Consider the following 24574-nt stretch of genomic DNA (forward strand, 5'->3'; position numbering starts at 1 on the left):
GAGGATGCCCCCCCTCCCCCATGGCTGGACTGCTGTTCCCATCTCTCCCATCTAGGATGGCTAAGGGGAGAGGGGGAAGGTTAACCATGGGGGAACAGGGCCAGGAATGTAAGAAAGAAAGCCGGGGCAAAGCAGAGACTCTCCCTGTCTGCCTCTTTTCATGATTTCTTCTTTGTCCGGGGTGAGCTGAGGATAATGGGGGGGGGGGGGGAGAGGAGCAGGAAAGGAAGCAGGCAGGTGATTTGAAACGCTTTTGGTGTGTGAGCTGAGTGTGCACCATGTCTCTCCTCTGCCCCCCCCCCCTCCGCTGGCATGTACAACCATATTAAAGGCACCTTCATAAATCTTCCACAGTGTCTCCTAGACACTGGCACTTCCGGAGTCCCACATTGTTTCACCATCTGAAACCTCAAGGACAGTTGTGTGAAATGCAAGGACACCTTTAATTTTGGTGATTGTGCTGTGTGTGTGTTGACTCCTAATGCAAACAGGAAGAAATGGAGCAGATGTTCTGGGCCAGGGAGAGAAGTGTGCCATGCCTGGAGAGGCAGACCACGTCACCTCATTAAACTGGGGGCCACAATCGATGGAAAAAGTTGGCCATCCAGGGTACTTTTAGGTTGGGGGTGGGCGGATATCTGCAATTTCTTAAAACCCCATGACCTCTGTTATTAATCTTTGCAGCAATGGGACTACCCAAGGCCTCTGGGTTGCAAATTATATAAGCTAATTAGCAGGAAGAGTTAATAATGTGGGTTATTTTATTTTCACAAGGACCGTGGGAAGGACTGATGCCAAAGTCCGGTATCACATCGGTTTGATGGCCTCAGTCAGGCCTAGAAACAGAGCAAGACCTTTCCCATTGAAAGGGCAACTTCACACATCTGCAGCCTGAGGGCTCATCTGCCTATCTACAGTTGTGTGAATTGCAGGCATCTGCCTCAACAAGATATTGCAAATGAAGCAGATAAACTGTGTTCATTTGGACAAGTAAAATTGCCCCTTTCCCCGGAACATAAACTACCCATATGGAAGTCCAAGAAACATTTAAGAGACAAGGATGTTGCCTGGGATATCAAGAGACAGGAACAGCTGAGGAGGACAAGTTCCCAGGAGAGTAGACCTAGTAGAGGAAGGAGCACATCCAAGAGCACAGCCTTAGGGGACCATGGTCTTTGGAGTCCCATCCTCCTTGCCTCACTATCCTGATTTCACTGGATTACAGGACAACCAATCAGTTGTGCTGCTGTATTCAGTTCCAAATGTATTCTAATTTGCATAGCTATTTTGGATTCTTGCTCTCCAATTTATGTTTCAATGTGTTTGATCACCATTATTAAAGAACTCTTTGGAGATATTTCTCCTATAAAAATATATGTGTAATTAAAAAAACCTCAGCAACTAATTATACGATTTAAATTGTGACCATCACCGCTTGAAACCAAAATCTTATTTGGAAAAAACCCTTTAGAAAATGTTTGGAAAAGCAAATTGTTGAACATGCATAAATCAACCTGAAGTATAATATAGAAATAGTACAGTGATGTTGCTTAACCAAAGTTAAAACATAGTTTTAACTTTGTAAAACATAGCCCAGTCCAGATATTTCCAGTGTGACTATGAAGACTAGAAACTTTTAAAACTATGAATGAATGAAATCTGCAGTTGGCAAAACTCTTCAGTGTTTCCTCTTAGCAGGATTTAATTCAATTCTAACTTTAAAACAAACCAACAAAAAACCACTTCTGGAATAGGGGTCAGTCACCAGCTGTTTAAACAGCCTTCAGGGAAGAAGCGTTTTGCCGAAGAGCCTTTTTGGAATGCTATTTCTGTGTCTGAAATCACAGCTGCAACCCAAGTCTCCACAAGTTTCAGGGACTCTTGTGGGAGCACTATTTCCCCAGTTCACAGGGAACCCCATCGGCTTGGAGGTCCAGGAGCCTCCGAGAGAGCTTTGCCTCCAAACTGCTGGAGGGGAGCTAAGGGCAGAGCAAATGGAGCAAAGGTTAAACAAACAGCCAGGGCAGCTGGTGGCCCTGCTCTAAATGGAACCTGCAGATCTCCTTGCGGGGAACCGTTTGTGAGTGAACATGCCCAGGGCTAAAGGCAGCGCCCAGGTTCACACTAGGAGAGTCTGTATGACAGCCCAGTTGGAAGGGATTGGCATTCTTTGCACCAATTGCAAGAAAAGAGAAGCTAGACTGAGGCTTCTCAGAGTTGGAAAAGAGGCAGCAGATCCTCTGAGGAGCAGGGGGGCCCTTCTCAGGCTTTCTTGAGAACCAGGCAGGCTCGTGTCTCTCCTCTCGTCCTCACAAAGCTAGTCCTACAAATCCTGTGCTTGCTTTAGAATCCCAGTTCCAGCCAGAGCAAATCACACTTATGGGCTCTTTGGTCAGGTTTGGAGACTCTGGGATCAATTGTTTGCCTCTGGCACGGTTGCATGCTATTGCCACACATTGGCATGCTTGTATCTACTGACAAGACAGACTCTAACCTTCTCCAAACTGAGGCTCTCCACTTGTGCTAGACTTTAGATCCTAGAATTCTCACTTTGCATTGTCACAACAGGCATACTCAGGAGCAGGAGAAGCTCTCTTAGAGAACAGATGGATTAGCATTTTACGTGCAATCGAAATGACAGCTGCAGACTCAGCTTGAAGACAATCAATCTTGCTGTGGCTTTAAGCAAAGCAGCATCTAAGTGAAACAGAGGGGAAGCCATGGGGTTCACTTCATGGGGCCATGAGGATCCAGTCTACATCTTTCAAGAGATGAATCTGGCTAGTGGGGAACCATTGAGCAAGCACGTTAAGGACATAAGGCGTTTCCCAGCATTTTCTTCATTTCAATGCAACAAATGACTCCTCTGAAACCACATTGATTTTGTTAATTTCTAGGCTTCATTCGAGGTTCTAACTTGTTGAAATTTCTTGGCTTGAAACCAGCGGACCTCAGGGATGACCTTCTCCCACCGTGGCCTCAAACACTTTGCATCTACCTGCCTAGTCGAAAATGGGGTTTCTATGGATCAAACCACAACCTACCTTCCATTGTGGATGCCTAACATTATATTAGCGCATTGTATGAAGCAAGTCAGCTCACTGAGACCTCATATAGTTTATTGGAAGGTTCTATGGAGAAAAGAATTGGGCTTTTCAGGTTTAGGATTGAGTGTATTGAGTCAATGCATTGGATCTGGACTTAGCCATTTTTAAAAAACCAGTCCATTGAAATCAGTTCATTGTAACTACAATCCACTAATGTTGTAGCTTTGTTTTTGAAACTAGATTAAAGAAAGTATTCTTTCAATAACTAACAGAAGATCTTAATCATCAGTAGTATAAGTTCAACAGTTAAGGAATTTCTACCCGTGGCTCCAGAATCTGATGCCTGAGCCATCTGCTTTGCTGTGTCTCAAATGAAAGCCTGTTCTTGGCTGGGATGATCAGTCAGAACCTCCTTGGATTTCAGCTTATTTTTTTTCCTCATCTCTCTTCCCCAACTTTTAATTACTCTTTCTGGGAAGTTCATAGTCTGTTAAACTTCATTTCTAGTCGATCTGCTTTTAAAGTGAGGACAAATTTACTTGCTGATTTCGGAGATCCTGATAATTTCAATGTGACCCTGTGTTCATCGTTTTTTTAACCATGTCTGCTTTCCTCAGAGATTTTTTTTGGCTTGACAAATAGCAATAGATCAACAATGAAAATGCTAGGATAATGGTTGAGTTTCCAATATTGTAAATATTCTTGGTAAATTCTGTGGCTCCTTGTAACAAATTTTTGAATAAACATTATGCTTTATCATTTTACATATTTTCACTGACTCCGTGACCAAAGTGACCTTGTGAAGCAGCCCTTGCAATGTGTGCCCAGTCACCGGAGTCCAAACTCTACTCCTTCCTTCCTTCCTTTTCTTTCTTTCTTTCTTTCTTTCTTTCTTTCTTTCTTTCTTTCTTTCTTTCTTCCTTCCTTCCTTCCTTGTCTTCATCTCTGATCTCTTAGTGCTGGATGCCCCCCACCAATCTTCCCAGGATTTCCTTAAACAATTGGAGCTCCTATTTTATTAAGACCTACAGGTTTGTATTGGTTTCATAACTTCTCCCCATAGAGAACAGCTACATTGTTGAGAAAGATGGGGGACCCAGAGGGGGTTTCCCAGCTCTCCCTCTATAGGCCTGTGTTGCTAATAATCTGGAAAACCACTTATGTGATGGGAGACTGCTTTGACTACAGCTGCTGATGCCGACTTCACTAGTTCTGGTTTGACTACCTGCTGTCCAAAGTTGTTTGGTGCTGAGGAAATCACTGTAAACAGTTATATCTGCTGCGTCTCTCCCACATCTTAGGAATCCTGTTCAGACCTGGGGATTTTCTGACAACCTGAGCCCCATGAAGGTCCAGTGAGTGGCAATTCCTTCCTGAGAGAGACGAGGGAGTTGATTGTCTTCACATGAGATGGCATCATATGATCTCTCAATGAATCACTTGGCTGACTGGAAGGACAGTCACCGGGGCCACTGATTGGCTCCTTTCTCTCAAGCCCAGTTGAATAAACAGAATTCAGCACAGAGGCCAAATCTCACAGCAATCAGCAGCCAGTGAGGTCTCCTTGGGCTCCGTGCACTCTTAAGAGGTCTTCTTAAATTAGATTACACAAATTGCTTCTTCTTCTTTTTTACAAAAAAATATTTAAATAGTACACTCCCAATAGAGTCTTATTCATTGATCCAGAAACAGGAAGCAGCGAGTGCCACAAGTGAAACGTGTTGTCCTGTCTCACTACGGCAACTGTCTCCCCACAAATACTTCTTTGTTGAGTCTCCTCCACTCAACTGATCAGATAGATGGAGCCCCAGCGAGGGAAGCAGTTGGCTGAGAGATGTTGAAAGACGGAGCAGCCCCAGAGGTTCTGGGCAATTAAACCACCCAGAACAGAACGAAACCTGCTTTCCACCGCCGACCCCCCTCCCTCCCCGTCATGGGTCGCGGGTCCCGCTCCCTCCCCCCGCCCTCTTACCTGCATCTGCCCAGGACAGGCTGGCACAGCTGAAATAAGCCAGGAGGGCGGCGTTGATGTAGAGGAGCAGATCTGCCATCCTCCTCCGGCGCGAGTCCATGGTGCAGCCACATGGAAAGGAGGGCCCCGTCAGCCCCGCAGCTCCAGACCCCGCATGGGGCGGGGGGAGCCGAGGGAGCCCTGGGCCCCGGGGCGCCGCGGATCAGAACGACGCCAGCCGGCCCCGCGCTCCGAACGCCCAGCCGCCGAGGACCCGCGTGGACATTCCAGCACCGCGGAGAGCTCCCGCCGCCGCCGCCTCGCTTCCCCGGCTCCTCCCGGCGAGGAAGGGCGGCAGCTCGGAGGGCCCCGGGGGTTGTCTTCTCGCTGAGCCCGAGGAAAGTTTCTGGGAAGCGGCGGGAGGCGGCTGGGCTCCGGCGAGGCAGAGCTAGCGAGAGGCGGCCGATCGGCGGCGGCGGCGGCGCTGGGTCTCTGCAAGCTGCCAACGTGCCTCCTTCTCCTCCCCCATCAGTCAGACGGCTCCATTCATGGGCGCGAGAGGGTGAGGGGGGAGCCCCGGAGTCTGGCCACAACGCGGCGCCCCCCGCCCTCCCCGCCAAGCCGACTCTGGCTTCCTCCCACCATCCCCGGCCCAGTCACACCGCCCTCGCCTGGCGAGGAGATGTGTGCGCCGAACGCGCGGAGGGAGGGGGGGAGTCCTCAGATGGCCCCTCCCTCGTTAAGGAGCCGGAGAGCGACGGGCTCTGAAGGGGACGGGGAGCCTTTGCGCGCCACGGAAGGAAGCGCTGGATGCCTGTGAGCCCCTCGGCGACGCTCCCCCGCGTGGCTCTTGGCTGACTGGAGGAGAAAAGAGAGCCAGGTGGGGAAGGAGGGATCTCGGCCCCCTCCCCCCTTCCTGGTGAAGAGAGTCCTCCTGGACACCCCTGACCCTTTGGGAGACCCTGCCAGTGCCTAAGGCAGCAGCGCACATGGGTAGCCCGGGCATTTGAGCAGGAATAAATCCAAAGGGGTTGAGTGCTATGATAGACAACAGCCTCCCAAGAGAAAAAGCGGGTCCTCTCAGCACCACCACCCCTTGCGAGGTTTCTCCCAATTTGCACCAGGAGAGGTAGAGGAGGGCAAGGGCGAGTCTCATTTGGAGGAATCTGTATAGAAAGTAAAAGCTCATAGACCAGCTCAAGAAGAAGACGTGAAAGGCATTGCAGGGAGGAAGATGGGGCCAGACAGACTCAAATTGCCACATGTTGAGGGCTTGATAAGTTCAATCTTGCCATGCTGAACTGTCAATTCCCCCCCCCCATCCCAGAGGGGGTGGGAAGGATTCATCTGTCTCAGTGGCCATGTCTGTATGAAGCTAGCCTGGCTGTATGGAGCTTCTGATGATAAGGGAGATGCCAGGGCCTTGAAAAGTACAGCAAAGCTGTAATAAAATATGGCATCCTCTTGTAAGCAGCTTCTTTCTCAAATGCGCCAACTGACTAGGGCACGTGCAACAGAGAGAAGCAAATAGCATCCTCAAAGGAGACCGGGAGGGGCATGCGCCCACTGGACAGTTTGTCATGCAATCTGGGGACTTCCTTAGTGGACCTGTCAGATCCTGGGAGCAGAAATCCAGGAAGAGTTGTACAGACAGAACCAGGGCTTCATCTGTTGCTTGCTCTCAATTCAAGAAACACCCCCCTCTGAATAGGAATTAGGCCAAAATCCAAAGTTTTATCTACTTTGATACAGCTAGATCAAATTCTATAGGCCACTTGTGCCATCTTTAAATAACAGCTCTGACTGGTACAGAAAAAAAGACAAAGCTCACTTTCTCTTAAGCATGCCTGGCTGATATTACTGACTGCGTCAGGCGTGCCTCCATCAATAACCAAGAAAGAAAAGTTTCAATTCCATTGTTCATGGAAATTAAAATACTTTTACTAGCTATGAAAAGATAGTAGCAAAAGAAAAGCAAGATCTGAGCCAGAAAGGTGCAAACAAGTACATATCAAATGATAACTCAGCCCCCTCTCTCCAATGACCCCACCCCAATGTCCAATCTGCAACTCCCTAAGGTGTCATGTGGTTGCATCTCCAAAAGGCATCATCAGATTGGTATGCAGGATGGTTGGCCTTGACCAGGTCCAAACACCGGCCACCAACATGCGCAGAAGATGGTGAGAAGAAAACTCCCTTTTCCATATCTCCTCCAGTACCATATAATTCCCATCCCAAATACCATGCCCCCACCCACCCCATTCCTATGGCAGCCAATAGCAAGCAAGCGAAGCAGAGGCTGACAGACTGTCTGCATGGAAGACTAGGAAAATATGGGATGAGCCCTGCTGGACCACACCAAAGGCTCAGCAAGGTCACTCTTTTGCCTCCTGAGAGGCCACCAGCTGTCGACTGTGGGACAGAAGTTGCAAGTGTCCCCTGGGCTCCCCGGCCAATGTTCTCAAAGAGATGGAAGGGTCCTCTCTCTTCACCATGATTCATGGCATCAAAAATAAATCTGGCTAATATCCTTTTCAGGCTGCCTGATGACAGTAAATTGAACAGAATTTAGCTAGATACCATGTGAAAAGGCTGCATCTTTCCTTTTTCTCTTTTCTTTTAAAATATTTATTTTTTGCCTATTCCCCAAAGAATAAATGTCTGTAAAAATTATCCTAGCATGCACCACAAAAGCACATGAAAGCAAGTAAAAGAATTTTAAAAGCAACTAATTAAAGCAATCTGTCATAAATCTCCCATCATTCAGCTTCTCTCAACTATGAAAGAAGAAAAGAAAGAAGAAAAGGTTTTTCTCTACTTTCTATCATGTATTATTTACATTTTCATTATATTTCTTCCTCACGTACACTTTCTCATCTTTTTTGGAAAGGATTGTTAAAAAAAATTTCTCACTTTTCCTGATGAGAATTCCAGCCCCTTTAAAATTTGGTTTGTTGGTAATTTGCTGGTTCTAGAATATTTGCTGGTTCTAGAGATACTTCTCTTTGTCTGTTTAATCTTATCTCATTATTTATTCAAGTAACGGAAGGTGGTGAAGTTACCTAATGCTCTTCTCTCCTCCTATTTTCCCCACAGCAACAGCCCAGAGAAGGACTGGCCCAAAGTCACCTAGCTGGTTTTCATGCCTAAGGTGGGACTAGAACTGACTGTCTTCTGGTCTCTACCTGATACCGTCACATTAGATTAGATAATTGTCTGCTGAAGCCATTATAGCACAGAGCAGCATAAGGATGCTGGGAGGGTGACTTTTATTTTCAATTTCTTCTTTAACATCTCCAAGCTGGGATCATTTTGAACATCTCTTGCCCATCTGCTGCAACTGGGCCATTGAACTGATTGGTCTCCCAGTTCCACATGAACATCAGAGCTCTGTCCCTGGGCAGGGGAGGCAACGTGAGACCCCTCCCCCACAGTTCCCCTTCCTTCCATATAAGGATGACCCCCTCCCTTGGCTTTTGCCATCCCAGAAGGGCTTGGAGACCCCTTTTGCTTGCTGTGACTTCCAATGCAGCAAAGGCCACTCTCCCAATCTCCGTCTTCCCCCCATCCCCACCAGCACGGAAGAACAAAGGTTTCTGGAGCTGCTACAGTGGACAGAGAGGACCGAGGGGGGAGCAGCTCTCTCATTAGCCATCTGCTGCTCAGCACCCTGTGGCCGAAAGGATCCAAGGGATCTATTCTTTTTTCATTTCTTGTTGAAACTATGTAGCTCAGTGGCTATGACTCCCTTCCTGAAAATATCACTTCATCCATGGGGGGCTGTTCTTCTGTTTACACACACACACTCTTCCTTCTTAGCTTCCAGGTACATTCCTTTTGGCAATTTCCTGCTCCTTCAGCCTCTCCTCATGAAGGGAAGGACTCCACTTTCCCCAAAAAGCTTCCTCGGCTCCTTCTGCTCCATTCCTCCCAGGCTGATTTCTCTTCTGACCTGATGATGATCTGTTCTTCTGTTTTGCAGAGGTTTATATCTCTGGAAAGAATTGGCTGTTTTTGCATTTCCCGCCTGGCAAAATTCCACCCAGGAGGCCACCCCTCTTTCCAAGGGCCCATAACCAAGGGAATGAGAATGAATCTGGGCGAATGTTCAAGGTTGTGATGCCAGGAAAATGCATTGGGGGTGGGGTTGGTCTCTGTAGATAAATGGTTAGATGATTTACATTTTGACTCTTTCAGTGGGTTGCTCCAAAATTATTCCTTCTCTCAAACTCCGCACTCTCAAAGGAGATAGAATGGATCTGAGGAAGGAAGGTGCTTCACTGCAGGCCCAAAGGATCCTAATTCGGAAGACAATCAGCTTCTAGGAATGGCATAGATTTAGAATCTGGTGCTATATATGCAAAAACATCAAAGTTAGTATCCTTCCCCTTGCCCAGTTTATGTAACATTCTGCTTCTTCATTCTGATTTTGCAGGTTGGACCTGCCCTGTGATTACAAAGTGGTCACACTTAGTGCCCTGTCCCTCATTTCTCCCCTTGCTAGTTTCAGCCCTCAGATTATCTACCTTTCTGTTTCTCATGAGCTTGGAAGGAAGGCCAAGAAGATGGATTTCCCTTTCAGCTTGATTCTTCTTCTCTTGAAAATGCAACCCTTGTCATTGTTTCTAACAGGGGTCTCTTGAGCTTCTATTTCTCTTGTTTTGCCGTCCCCTGGGATCAGTTCACTGAAAGAGATCTGGAGGTGACTAAACCAGATTTTCTCCAAAGTGGTGCTCCCCAAATATGGCCCCTCTAATACCTAGAATTTCCCATGGGATGGGGGGAGAGGAGTGGTCACACTGGATGGTAGTTAGGACAACTGGGGTGCCAAATCCTCTGAAGAGCTCCAGGTTGGAGGTGGTTGTCTAGCTCAGTGGCTACTCAGCACAAGAGGATTCTTCAGCTTTCCAGCCGTGTGGCTTCTCAGCTTCTACTTCAATGCCTCTAGCAGAGAATCAGAACTGGACAAGTGGTGGGACAAGCACGAGGTCAACTGCTGCCTGTGAGCTCTGCAGGACAGATGGACCATTTAGTTGTCCCAGGCACCTTTGGGATCTGAATGTTTTCCAGAGGCCACTTAAACAATGTAGTCACTTTAGCTGTTCTCCAATGCCTGATGAGGCCCTGGCAATGAAGACTAGTGTTGGGTGGGATCATTTCTCTCCTCCTCCTCACCAATTCTAGTTGGCTCCTTAGTTTGCAAGAGCCTTCAGCAAATGCAGAGAGAGAAACAGTGAGAGGAAGAGGGGTCCTGACTGAGCAGGGCGCATGCCCATGTTTGGGCAGCCTCATCGTGTCTGTTCCCCATCAGAAGACTCATCCAGTGGTCTTAAGCCCAAACATACAATAGGAGGTGTGGATGACCTCAGGGGAAGAAATGCTGCCTGGGAAATAGTCAAGAGAGGGATGAATCTCTAATGGATTAATGTTCAGAGGGAGAAACTTAGGAAAGACCTGCTTTAGTGGATCAAGCAGTTCTAAGTACTGGTGGCTCTTCCTGAGAACCTTTTCCTGGACCTGGATGGGACAGGGCACCCCTCGGTGCTTTTAGATCTTTCAGCAGCTTTTGATACCCTTAGCCATGACATCTTACTGGATCAAGGGCTGATCCTCTCTCACCTACCCCTTCAGGCTTATACGAAGTGAGGTGTCAGTCGCCTCCCTCCAGGAAAGACGAAGGGGTTACTTCTGGGTAATTGCATATATTGTTTCTCGTCTATAAACGGAATCTTGCCAAACGAAAACAACTATTTGTATAACTACAGATATACTCTGAGAATCACCAGGAAGGAGCCATTTTAAGCCTCTTCTTCCCTACCAAACTTTCCATGCTTTGCTGCCTCTTTGCCTTCTGGAAAGCAACATCCACCACATCAGGTCATCTGACAGTTTGGGGAATGTATCATCAGTTCCCTGATATCACACAACTTTACATCATCCCATTGGGCTGGAGGGAAGGTTGGAGGCTGTCCTAGTCTGAAGGGAGCAGACCAGACTGATCTGAACCCAAGTAAGGCTGAGTTGCTCTTTGTCCATTGGGCTTCTCTGTTGACTCTAGATGGGCAAGCATTGCCCCTGAGAAAGCAGGGTTAGAATCCAGGGGCCCTCTGGAGTCATGGCTCCTGCCAGCACAGCAGCAGGAAGCTGGGCTAGAGGAGCCCTTGCCTACCTTTGGCTGGTGGGAAAGACTCTGCTGCAAGAACTGAGGCCTTCATTACCACCCAATTAAACTAATGCCATAGGCTTTGCCTGGGGTCCTTTGCCCTAGAGGCCATCTGGAAGCTGAAGTTTGTTCCCTTGAAAACCACTCGGGAGCTGCAATGGCCCAACTGCTGGTACGATATTCATTTCTGCAAACCTCTTGTGCTCTGGGGACTGGCTATCCGTGGCTCCCAAGTGCTGATTTTGACCTACAAAAGTCCGGCACCTACAGGACCACCTGCTCCGGTCAAAAGCCACCCTCCCATTAGAGCATCGAGGGAGAAATGACTCTTGAACCGTCCCAGGAAGTCATGGAGCCCTGGCTTCTGGATCAGAGGCCCCTGTTGCATTCAGGAAGAAGCAAAAGCTGTTTCGCTCTAACTAGACTGGGCGACTCCAGCTTTATGATTTGGGTTGCTATTGCTATTGTCACTGAAATTTGATTTTATGTTTATTTTTATATTTAGCTTAGATGTTTTAAATTGCTTTCTTATACCATTTGCCAGCGGTAAAATTGATTTGCAGTGGAATACAAATGCAACAAACAAATAAAATTTTAGATTAGCACAGTAGGAAGGGACGCCAAAGCCTTTTTCAGAGGACTGGCAGTTTACAAGGCCCATTTCCCACCACACGTATCAAAATGCCTCATTATGTGTTTCAACTTCTAACTGAAAGTGTGAGTGTGCGCGCATGTATTTCTGGGTCAAATGACCATTCATTTTCTTCGATAGGGCACTATTCTATCAAGAAGGATGAATGTGCCTAGGGCAGAAATCTATATTGCAAATGTAGAATTATGAGTGCAAGACTTGGAATTAATTCACATTTAGATGAATTAAACTGGCAGTGGCCAGATTTATATTAACTGCTTGATAAGAACAGAAGCTGTTTTCCCCGTCTCGGACATGAGCCATCCATCTCACGGCAGGTCACTGAAGGAGACATGCTGGCTGCTGACTGGCATGGGCAGCAGAGAAGCAGCCTTGACAGCAGGGGGAGACAGAAGAAGAGACCCCTGGGATCTGGCTGGTTCTCCTGAGAGGATCTGGCATGTTCTCCTGAGAGAGGAAAAGCAGGTGGCCCACCGCACACCCTACGCAGAGCCTTCTCCCCAGGGCTGCACTAAAGCCAAGCAGGGACTCAGTTCAAAAGGGACCCCAGTGGAAGAACAGCAGGGCTGATGCGGGCATAGAAGTCTGGAGAAGGAGGCTGCATCCTCTTGGCTGGGCTGGGAATGGGCTTCCCAGGCCTAAACAGACACTGCCTGGGTGCCCAATCCTGCCAGAGCCCAGGTGGCTGGTGGTGGGCAGCCTTCTCTTATCAAGAGAGTGGGAGGGGCTGGGACTCGCAGCAGAACTACAGAATCTGTGGCTGCACATGAAGTGCTTCGAGTGCCATGCCCACCCCCCTGACTCTTGGGACTCTTCCCTGAAGAAACCCCGACTGCAGTTGCTGCTGTTTCATCCTGCCTCCCTCCTTGTTCAAGGCAGCACTTGCCCAGTTCTTGCTCTGTTTTCAATAAATATGTCTGTCTAAATGTGTTTTTGTAGGATTAAAATAAAGATTCTCACCCCTAAAGGCTTGCCATGGGCAGCTCCTTTGAGCTCAGGGGAAACTCACGAACTGGCAAAGTGTGTGTGTGTGTGTGTGTGTGTGTGTGTGTGTGAAGGGGTGAGTCGAGGACAGTGGAGCCCCCAGTCGTTCTCCTTGGAGGCTTTGACTGGCTCCCCAAGGGAGTCCCTGTTTATGGTGGTTACAGCATAAGTCCCAGCCAACCGTGAGCCCAGCCTCAATTGGACATGCCGAAGAAAGCGGACTCAAGACATTTCTTGACAATTTATTTAGGCATCTCCACATGAGCATCTCCATCAGAGACTCCACTAAAAACCCAAGGAGGCTGGTTCAGTAATGCTCTTCCCCAGGCCTTGTTTTTAAAGCTCTCAAGCCTGGAGGAATCTGGCAGTTCTAATGGATATCACAACAATGTTTGATTTCTCTGAGAATAGACTATAGACTATAGACTATAGGCTATAGACTATAGACTATAGACTATAGAATATAGAATATAGAATATATCTAATGGAGATCACAAGAATATTTGATTTCTCTGAGAATAGAATAGAGAATATAGAGAATATAGAGAATATAGAGAATATAGAGAATATAGAGAATATAGAGAATATAGAATAGAATAGAATAGAATAGAGAGTGGAGTGGAATGGAATGGAATACAGAATGGAATAGAATAGAATATAGAATATAGAGAATAGAATATGGGATGGAATGGAATGGAATGGAATGGAATGGAATAGAATAGAATAGAATAGAATAGAATAGGTGGAGTGGAGTGGAGTGGAATGGAATAGAATGGAATAGAATATAGAATGGAATGGTGGAGTGGAGTGGAATGGAATGGAATAGAATAGAATAGAAGCTGGAAGGAACCTTGGGGGTCTTCTAGTCCAGCGACCTTCTTAAGCAGGAAAATCTGTACCATTTTTGACAAGGGACTGTCTCTGCTCCCTGGAATCCCATTGGGTTACATCACCCAAAACCTCTGCCTGAAAAGTCCAACGTCCACATTTTAAATTCAGTTTTCTTCCCTTGACAACCACAGTGTACCATTAATAATTGGAAGGAAGAGGCAGATCCTCTAGATGGAATAGAATAGAATTCTTTATTGGGCAAGTGTGATTGGACACACAAGGAATTTGTCTCTGATACAGAAGCTCTCAATGTACATGCAAACAGCAAAGTGATAGGTATGTAAATCATAGTTACAATCATTAATCATAAACAACCTAAGCAAAAACTACCCTATATTTCTGAACAAAAGGCATTTTTTTCATATTTGTTTCCTCTCCTATTAATCTAAGCACACCTGAGTTTGACTCAGGAAATATAATCAGATAGCCTACTAAAACAGTCCTAGACCTCCTTAATTAAAGATGGTGTCTGCTGATTAATCAACTAAAGTCATTGGTTGATTAATCTGCTATTAAAGCAATTAAAGCTTGCAGCCCTAATGACCAAGTGGGAAAATGTATTCTTTAAGGGAGCCTAATCTTGATTGCACAACATTTGGTTAGAAAACCAAAAACAGCACGAAGTTAACTGTGAGCAAATCCCAAATTGCCAGCATGTAGAGCTGCAGATTAAGCTTTAAAGCCAATTTGGGTTGCTGAACAAAACACTTTCCCTGATACCCTTAACGAAAACATTCCTGCCTGTTGCTTTCCTTTGCAGTGAAGTATAAATCCAATATTGATAGCAAGATGTGTCATTAAATATTTAACCATTTGGAATTGTTGAACTTCTGCATTTTTCAGCAGCTACAAAAGGTGAAGCTCAGAATTTAGCAAGAATAATTTCTTGTGCTCAGTTATGAAATGACAGCTTCAGGCTTCAAGCCAGTCTTATTAAAGGACCATGAAGGCAAGTAAAATCAGGTCCGATAAAGCCACTGCCAGATTTTAAAAGGCTGCAGACTCTGGATCACTGCAAACATTCACAGGGAAGCTACTGAAAACACATCTTTGCTTCCATGAGAATCTCCCATACCAAGAGGCTGAGCAGGGGTGCCTGTTTCCCAGCAGAGCAGAGAGGGGACGGTGGGGAGGTCCTTTCACCGAATAGATTCACCAAATGGAGGCTAGGTTGCCATCCATCGGGGTTGCTTTAATTTGGATTCCTCCCTGAGACTAAAAGTCCCTACTCCTGGCTCTCTATGAATGTATAGGCACATTGCAGGGATGCAGCTGCAAGATAACAATAGCACTTAGACTTATGTACCGCTTCACGGGGCTTTACAGCCCTCTCTAAGCTGTTTACAGAGTCAGCCTATTTCCCCCAACAATCTGGTTCCTCATTTTACTGACCTCTGAAGGATGGAAGGCTGAGTCAACCTTGAGCTGATCAGGATTGAATTGCTGGCTGTGGGCAGAGTCAGCATGCAATGCTACACCACAGCTCCTCCAAACCCTACTCTTCTTGCCACTGAATTGCATTTTTTGTTTAGAAAAACTTTTATTGTTAAAAGAATAAAAAAAACCATTGGACATGGTGAAACTATCTTGGTGATCTCTCTGCTACGCAGAGTATAACACAGATCTCTTGTGTATTCAATACCCATTACTCCTTACTAATTATATATACATACTTAACCTCTTCTACCCTGTTCCTCTGAAATAAGACCTCCCCAGATATTAAGCCCAATCAGGCTTTTGAGCGCATGCACTAAAATAAGCCCTCCCCTGAAAATATTGCAACACAGTAGCAGCCTTGAGGTGACCACGCTCGCCACCTCCTGCATCTCAAAAATAATAAGACCTCCCCGAAAATAAGGCCAAGCACCTCATCCCTTGTCCTATGCAATACTTCATCCTGCATCGATTTCTTCACTAAGTTAACATGTTCTTCTTTGGGTAGATTGTGTCTCCTCACATAACTTGTGTGTATTTTATAGGTCTCATCTATTTCTGTTAGCATTTCCTCCTTTGCTGTTCCAAGTGCTTTTGCTATTAGTTGCTCCATAATATCTGGCAGGTCTTCTCCTTCTCCTCTCTGATGTTCTGGAAGCATATGTAATGCACCACTTTCTCTGATTCAAAAAAAAAATAACTGTAATCTCTAATTCCTGAATTGCATTTGTTGGATGGAGGCCATGTTCAGATCTGTCAAGATCCTTCTGCATTTTATGTCTATCTTCTGGATGGTTGATTATTTCCCCCAACTTTGTGTCATCTGCAGACTTGATGAGTTCCCTTTCTATCCAAATATTCAATAACAATTTAATAGTGTTGAGATTGTTTTATTTTAAAAAAAATGAACGAACTCAGAAGGACAGAAGGTGGAGTCAACCTTGAGCTGGTCAGGATTGAACTGTGGCTGTGGGCAGTGAGTTAGCCTGCAATACTGCATTCTGTTAAACACATTTTATTAAGTTATAAGGTTTTGTAAAATACAAAATACAAAAGTAAATAAGAGGACAATGAAGGGGTAGGGGGAAGAAAAGTGAGGAGGGATAGGGAAAGAAAAAGAAGCATTGACTTCCAACTCTGTCTCTTACAGAAGAATAAGACATTAACAACAAATCACAGTTTTTTGCTTTTCCATAATATTATGAACAAGTCATTTCTATAAAGATATATCAATCAAATCTGTAAAACCCAAAATCAAAGTTTCATTATTTTCCAATCAAGCACAAATTTTGGAAGTGGTTTCCATGTGGAAACAAAAGTAGTTATGTATGTACCTTGATTCTTTGATCAAGGTAGTCAGTTTTGCCATTTCAGCCAACTCAATCAACTTCTGCAACCATAATTCCATGGTGGGAATCGAAGTGTCCTTCTATTTTTGTGCATACGATAGTCTTGCTGCTGTCAATGTATATAATAACAAAGTTCCAAATTTTTTCTCTAGTTCTTTTTCCATTAGACCAAGAGGAAAAATCTGGTTTCATTTTTATCTCTATTTTCAGGATTTTCTGTATTAAAATGTGACCATAATCCAATTTTTTTTTGCTTTATCACATGTACACTATAGATGCTAAAAAGTCCGTTCTTTGTTTCTACACTTCCAACATACATACCTTTTGACATGGCTTTGTACATCACCAGAAAGTAACACCAGATAAGTTTTAGATAACGTATCTGGTGTTAAATACCAACAATATAGAAATTCTTATAGAAATCTTGTAGAAATTTTCTTTTAAATTATAATTTAATGTAAATTTTAGACCCTTCATCTACATATTTACCCATTGTTTGAGCATCACATCATATCCAAAATTCCTTGCCCACTGAATCATACAATATTTCACATGTTCATTTTCCAAATTCAATTTCCATAACATTTTATAAATCTTAGTGATATGTTCGTTGTTACCACATAGTGAAATTTCCAATTCCTTTTTAACAAAGTCAAATCCATAACACTTTTTATCCAATTTGAATCTTGAATACTGCATTCTAACCACTGCGCCATCACAACTCCATAGGGAGCTCCACTACCATTAATTGTCTTTTTTTATGGCAGGACCAGACAGATACTTTTCAGGCTCCAAAAGCCTGATTCATATTTTTCTGTAACGAGTTATAGCTCATTCGCATATGCGTTATGGCTGCAGCAGAGAGCATGGCGGTGGGGGAGTCTGGACAAGCTGAGGGAAATGGGCAGTTAAGAAATATGAAATATAAAAAAATAAATCTAAATAAAAAAATAAAAAAAGTATAAATAAATAAATATGCAGCTCACTTTAGAAGAGACCTTAGGAGGATTTTTGTCTAAGTCATTCTTAAAGAAAGGAATGGGACAATTTGCCCTGCCCAACTCGTATGGTGATTATTTTTATTTTTTAATTTAGATTTATTTTTTTATATTTTATATTTCTTTCATATTACCCCTTGAACTTAGTAAAACTGAACCTTTCACTTCACCAATGGAGTTGAGTTGTTTTTCTTTCCCAAGGAACTAAGTTGAGACATACCTGACATATAGTTCAATAAATTTTAAATATTTTTTGTTGTTGTTGTATAAGTCATAATTTGAGTGCATTAGCATTCTTGCTATAGAAATTAAGACGCTACCTATAGGAACCTCTAATTCTTTATTTAATCCATTTCTTAACATTTGCATATTAGATTGGTTTATTGATAACAAATATCTATAAAACAAATAGATTTTTTTAACTTTTAAAGAATTTAATGTTATTCTAGTATCTCAGGTGTCTCTGAAGCTGAAAATGCTTCTAGTCAAAATAAACGTTGTAATTGTAAATATTGCCATTGGATTATACTCTGATAGAATAGATGATATTTATCTTTTAACAAAGTCAATAGCCCAGTTTTTCCATATCACCGTCTTTCTCTCAAGTTTCAAAGTTGGGTTTCCCCATAAAGCCAATTTGGCATGGAAAAAAGTCTGTTGTAAGAGTTGAATCTTTGAGTTCAATGTTATGCTGAAAATAAGTATGTTTTGCAGTGGGGAATCTGTGGCCATAACCCCCAAACCTGAGGTTGGAGGAGCCACATTGAGATGGGTTTCTCCTTTGGAAATGAGACACAGAAGGAAGCCCAGCCTTGAGGAAAGGAACAGGAGTGTCACAAGCTAAAAACCAAAATCTCTCATTAGACTGTGTTAAGGCAGGATGAAGGGACTAGTAGTCCTCGACTTATGATAACAATTGGGACCAGAACTTCCATCGCTACGCAAGACAGTTGTTAAGTGAGTTGCAATCAATTTTATCACCTTTTTTGCTGCAATTGTTAGGCGACTCACATAATTGTTTAAGAGAATCTGATTTCCTCTGTTGACTTTGCTTGGGAAAGTTACAAATGGCAATCACACAACCCCAGCACATTGCAACCACCATAAACACATTCCAGTTGCCAAGTGCTCAAATTTTGATCATGTCACTGTGGGATACCGTAACAGTTGTAAATGTGAGGACTGGTTGCAAATCACTTTTTTCAGCAACATTGTAACTTTGAATGGCAACAGGAGAAATAAAGATAATTTGGAAGGATTGTAAGTTTAACCAGAAGAAGTCCTACAGCACAGTCTTAGGATTCATCCCACTGGGCCATTTTAGTACAGATATTAGTGTTGGAATGGGGATACTGCCCCATCTAAATATAATCAGAATAGAGCTGGAAGGGATCTTGGAGGTCTTCTAGTCCAACCCCTGCTTAAGCAGAAGACCCTATACCATTTCAGGTAGGTGGCTATTCAGTTTTTTTTCTTTAAAACCACCAGTGATGGAGCTCCCACAACTTCTGGAGGCAATTTCTGTTCCACTGGTTAATTGTCCTCATTGTTAGAAAGTTTCACCCTTAATTCCAGGTTGCTTCTCTCCTTGATTAGTTTCCATCCATTGTTTCTTGTCTTGCCTCCTGGTGCTTTGGAAAATAAGTTGAATCCCTGTTCTTTGTGGCAGCCCTTCAAATATTGGAAGACTACTATCATGTCACGCATAATTCTTCTTTTCTCTAGACTGGCCAACTGTTCTTCATATGTTTTTGTCTCCAGGCCTTTAATCATCTTAGTTGCTCCTCTTCTTTATACTTTTTCCAAAGCCTCAACATCTTTTTTGTAATGTGGTGACCAAACCTGCATGCCGTATTCCAGATGTGGTCTTACCAAGGCTTTATAAAGTGGTACTAATACTTCATGTGATTTTGATTCTGTGCCTCTGTTTATACAACCAAGGATGATATTAGTTTTGGCTGCTGCTGCTGCTGCTGCACACTGCTGGCTCCTGTTTAAGGGATCGTCCACTAGGACTCCAGGGTCCCTCTCACAGTGACTGCTTCTGAGCCAGGTTTCGCCTAACCTGTATTTGTACCTTTGGTTTTTCCTGCCTAAGTGTAAAACCTTGGTTTTACAGACCAGCTCTTTCGCTGCTTGAGCAACCTGCACATTAGTAAACAAAAGACCACAGATGGCTTCTGAGAAAGCAAAGGGACAGATATTCCATGGGCATGCGTGACTTCCAAAGATCAACACCAGTGCACAGAGTGAGCACTTGTGATGGAATGCTCAGCAACAGCATCAATGGATCTGAGTTTTGGCAACAGAGAGCGGCCCAGATTAAGAAACTGCACAGATGGGAGCTGGATTGGGAGGGAGGAAGAGGTTTCTAGGTAGCCACACCCTAGAATCTCTCAGAATATATCTAGCAGACTAGAAGGTGATGGGTTTAGTTTAGCCAAATTCTATCCAGTGGTTGTAAGCTAATAAAGGACTGAAAATGATTCGATTTTGCTGTGTCGTCTTTGGACTTGGGCTGCACAGCCCACCATGTAAGGCACCCTTTGTCATGTGCTTCTATTTTCTACTGACCCCAGCTCTGAGATGGACGGTGGGAGCTCTCAGTGCCATGATTATTCATTCCTTAGACTTGCCTGTTGGTTCTGCTTGCTGTGATGGTCCTCTTCCTATTCCCTGCAAACTTTATATTCTCTTTCCCTCACCCTGTTTTGCAGCAGTCTTCACACAAAGGGAAAAAATAATCCAACCTACAAAAGCAACACTGTGGGAGTTATGACACATATGCAAAATATGCAAGGAACTGATAAGAAAACACCTATCCACTTTAGACAAGTTAAAATTGCCAAGACCAGATATCAAGAACATCTCAAGGTTCTGAAGGAGCTGGCAGATGGAAAACCACCAGAGGACTGGAAAAGAGTTGATGTGGTTCCAGTCTTCAAGAAGGGGAAAAAGCAGATCCAGTAAACTACAGACTAAGCCATCTAACATCAATACCTGGGGAAATCCTGGAAAAGATAAAAGATTTGGAGCACCCAGAAATGAAGAAGAATTATTAGAGCGCTGGTGACACAGTGGAATGCATACTGCAGGCTGACTCTGCTCATTGCCAGGAATTCGATCCTCACCGGCTCAAGGTTGACTCAGCCTTCCATCCTTCCAAGGTAAAATGGTACCTTGGTAAATGATACCATTGGTAAAATGAGGACCAGATTGTTGGGGGCAATAGGCTGGCTCTGTAAACCACTTAGACAGGGCTGTAAAAGCACCGTGAAGCAGTATATATGTAAGTCTAAGTGCTATTGCTATTAGAAGCCAACCTGGGTTTGTTAAAAACAAATCATGCCAGGCAAACTTTATTGAATTCTTTGACAAAGCAACTACTATTTTCTGGATATGGCATCTGCTGCTTAATTTTACTGGCTGGAGGTAGGACTTGTAGGTCCAGCATTCCCACCTCTAAGGTGGGAACATTTTGTCTCTTTTGCACTCAGAGCTATTTCTATTTATTTGCTGATTCGGTGACATTTTATTCAAGATTGAAAGTTCCAGTCTTAACGGGAGGCAAATTGTTGCATTCCATCATTTTTACTCCAATTTTAACTGGGCTTCATATATATGTCATAGTGTAAGACAAGTAAAATATGTAAAGTGACCCCAGGGAATGCTCAGTGCATTAATCACACTATTGACTTTTTGAACCATGGACACCCGTGAGCAATGCTTGCCTTTTTTAATCAAATTCAGATGGAAGACCAATCTTCCAGATCTATAAAGATCTTAGCAACATGGAAAAGATTCCTTGAGAGTTTTGAGCCTGGCAGTGCATAAGTGGAAGGGGGGAAAAGTAATAAAAACTCCAGCGGGAATTTCAAGGGTAGCAGAATATTAAATTTTCTCCAAATATTGTTCTTAGAGAAAATTGGAAAGGTTTATCATTTCAGTTTTGAGTGTTAAAAAGGGTAAATTATTTCCTAAAAGTTGCTCGAAATGTAATAAGCAGATTGGATTCTTTGTGTTTACTGGCAATGTTGTCAAGCTTAACAGTTTTGGAAATGAGTCAGAATGAAACAAATTTTAAAAGTTGAATTTCCCATTTCAACCTTTGATATTCTTATTAAATTTTACTAAATCATATATTCCTGCAAAGAACATTGAATTAGCTTTGTGTATATGTTAACTGCTGCAAGGATATTTTATGCCTCTTTTGGAAATATGATCTGATTCCATCTTTGATTAAGGAAGTTGTGGGGAAATGCTTTGATGTCCACAGTAACTTCATACCTTCAATGTAACGTGATACAGATTCATTCCAATTTGTGCCTCATCCAAATTTTGGTTTTTTTTAAAATGTACAGTCTATGCTTCACTTTCATGGGATATTAAAGACAGAACAGATTTTCAGTTTGATTCAATTTATTATACAGCTTTATTTGGTGATTCATACTGTGTTGACAATGGTTCTTGATATCTATCCTCAGAGGTTTGATTTTTTTAGCTTAAGAGATATTTTATATTCAATTATTCATAATTAATGTCATATTAGATATGATTACTTGTGCTTTACAGTGTTTTTAATTTTATCTGTTTTGTAAGCTGTGTCGTTAATGTACCTTCCCTAATATGTTTAATAAACATAAAAAAGTAATATATTTTCGACTATTTTGTTTTGAGTCATAACTGTAAACACTCTCACTTTGCCTAAAACAAAGAATAAGATGTACTTTTATAAAGTGTTTGGGGGGGTACTTGAAGATCAAAAGCAGCAAGGTGGTATCATACTGAAAACTAATTTTTACCCTTTTCATTCATTGGAGTACCTTATTTTTCGGAGTATAAGACGCACCGAAGTATAAGACGCACCAAGGTTTTGAAGGGGCAGGTTTTTTTTAAAAAAAGTAGGTAGGTAGATAGAGGGATAGAGAGGGAGAGAGAGAGAAATGCAGTAGGTAGGTAGGGAGAGAGAGAGAGTAGGTAGGGAGGTAGGTAGTTAGAGGGAGAGAGAGAAATACAGTAGGTGGGGAGGGAGGGAGAGAGAGAGTAGGTAGGTAGGTAGATAGGGGGATAGAGAGAGAGAGAGAAATACAATAGGTAGGAAGGGAGAGAGAGTAGGTAGGTAGATAGAAGATAGAGAGAGAGATAGAAATACAGTAGGTAAATAGGGAGAGAGAGAGAGTAGGTAGGTAGGTAGATAGATAGAGGGATAGAGAGAGAGAAATACAGTAGGTAGGGAGGGAGGGAGTAGATAGGTAGGTAGGTAGATAGAGGGATAGAGAGAGAGAGAAATACAGTAGGTAGGTAGGGAGAGAGAGAGTAAGTAGGTAGATAGATAGAGGATATATATATAGAGAGAAATACAGTAGGTAGGGAGAGAGAGTAGGTAGATAGAGGTTAGAGAGAGAGAAATACAGTAGGTAGGTAGGGAGAGAGAGAGAATAGGTAGGTAGGTAGAGGGATAGAGAGAGAGAAATACAGTAGGTAGGTAGAAGAAGAGAGAGAGTAGGTAGGTAGGTAGGTAGGTAGGTAGGTAGGTAGGTAGAGGGAGAGAGAGAGAGAGAGAAAGAAAGAAATACAGTAGGTAGTTAGGGGTAGAGAGAGAGTAGGTAGATAGAGGGATAGAGAAAGAGAAATATAGTAGGTAGGGAGAGAGAGTAGGTAGGTAGATAGAGTGATAAAGAGAGAGAAATACAGTAGGTAGGGAGAGAGAGTAGGTAGGTAGGTAGGTAGGTAGGTAGGTAGGTAGGTAGATAGAGGATAGAGAGAGAGAGAGAGAGAGAGAGAGAAATACAGTAGGTCGGTAGGGAGAGAGAGGGAGAGAGAGGGAGAGGGAGAGAAATACAGTAGGTAGGTAAGGAGTAAGAGAGAGTAGGTAGGTAGAAGGGGGAGAGAGAGAAAGAAATACAGTAGGTAGAGAGCGAGAGTAGGTAGGTAGATAGGTAGATAGAGGGATAAAGAGAGAGAAATACAGTAGGTGGGGAGGGAGGGAGAGAGAGAGTAGGTAGGTAGGTAGAAAGGGGGATAGAGAGAGAGAGAGAGAAATACAATAGGTAGGAAGGGAGAGAGAGTAGGTAGGTAGATAGAGGATAGAGAGAGAGATAGAAATACAGTAGGTAAATAGGGGGAGAGAGAGAGTAGGTAGGTAGGTAGATAGAGGGATAGAGAGAGAGAAATACAGTAGGTAGGGAGGGAGTAGATAGGTAGGTAGGTAGATAGAGGGATAGAGAGAGAAAGAAATACAGTAGGTAGGTAGGGAGAGAGAGAGTAAGTAGGTAGGTAGGTAGAGGATATATATATATAGAGAAATACAGTAGGTAGGGAGAGAGAGTAGGTAGGTAGGTAGATAGAGGATAGAGAGAGAGAAATACAGTAGGCAGGTAGGGGGAGAGAGAGGGAGAGAGAGAGAAATACAGTAGTTAGGTAAGGAGAAGGAGAGAGTAGGTAGGTAGAGGGGGGAGAGAGAGAAAGAAATACAGAAAGTAGGTAGGGAGAGAGAGAGTAGGTAGGTAGATAGAAGATAGAGAGAGAGATAGAAATACAGTAGGTAAATAGGGAGAGAGAGAGAGTAGGTAGGTAGGTAGATAGATAGAGGGATAGAGAGAGAGAAATACAGTAGGTAGGGAGGGAGGGAGTAGATAGGTAGGTAGGTAGATAGAGGGATAGAGAGAGAGAGAAATACAGTAGGTAGGTAGGGAGAGAGAGAGTAAGTAGGTAGATAGAGGATATATATATAGAGAGAAATACAGTAGGTAGGGAGAGAGAGTAGGTAGATAGAGGTTAGAGAGAGAGAAATACAGTAGGTAGGTAGGGAGAGAGAGAGAATAGGTAGGTAGGTAGAGGGATAGAGAGAGAGAAATACAGTAGGTAGGTAGAAGAAGAGAGAGAGTAGGTAGGTAGGTAGGTAGGTAGGTAGAGGGAGAGAGAGAGAGAGAGAAAGAAAGAAATACAGTAGGTAGTTAGGGGTAGAGAGAGAGTAGGTAGATAGAGGGATAGAGAAAGAGAAATATAGTAGGTAGGGAGAGAGAGTAGGTAGGTAGATAGAGTGATAAAGAGAGAGAAATACAGTAGGTAGGGAGAGAGAGTAGGTAGGTAGGTAGGTAGGTAG

General features: G+C 43.7%; 1 protein-coding gene across 1 annotated transcript in view; it reads right to left on the reverse strand.

The window, feature by feature from the left end:
* FNDC5 (fibronectin type III domain containing 5) overlaps positions 1-5240 on the reverse strand; it is a 42588-nt gene extending 37348 nt beyond the window's left edge. The window contains exon 1 of the mRNA XM_081961615.1: positions 5020-5240. Coding sequence (XP_081817741.1) covers positions 5020-5119 — 100 coding nt within the window. The 5' untranslated portion in view covers positions 5120-5240. The remainder of the gene's footprint in view (positions 1-5019) is intronic.
* Between the last annotated feature and the right edge of the window lie 19334 nt (positions 5241-24574).

The sequence above is a fragment of the Natrix helvetica genome (genome assembly GCF_964273705.1).
Source record: "Natrix helvetica genome assembly, chromosome: 9".
In the NCBI taxonomy this organism is placed as follows: domain Eukaryota; kingdom Metazoa; phylum Chordata; class Lepidosauria; order Squamata; family Natricidae; genus Natrix; species Natrix helvetica.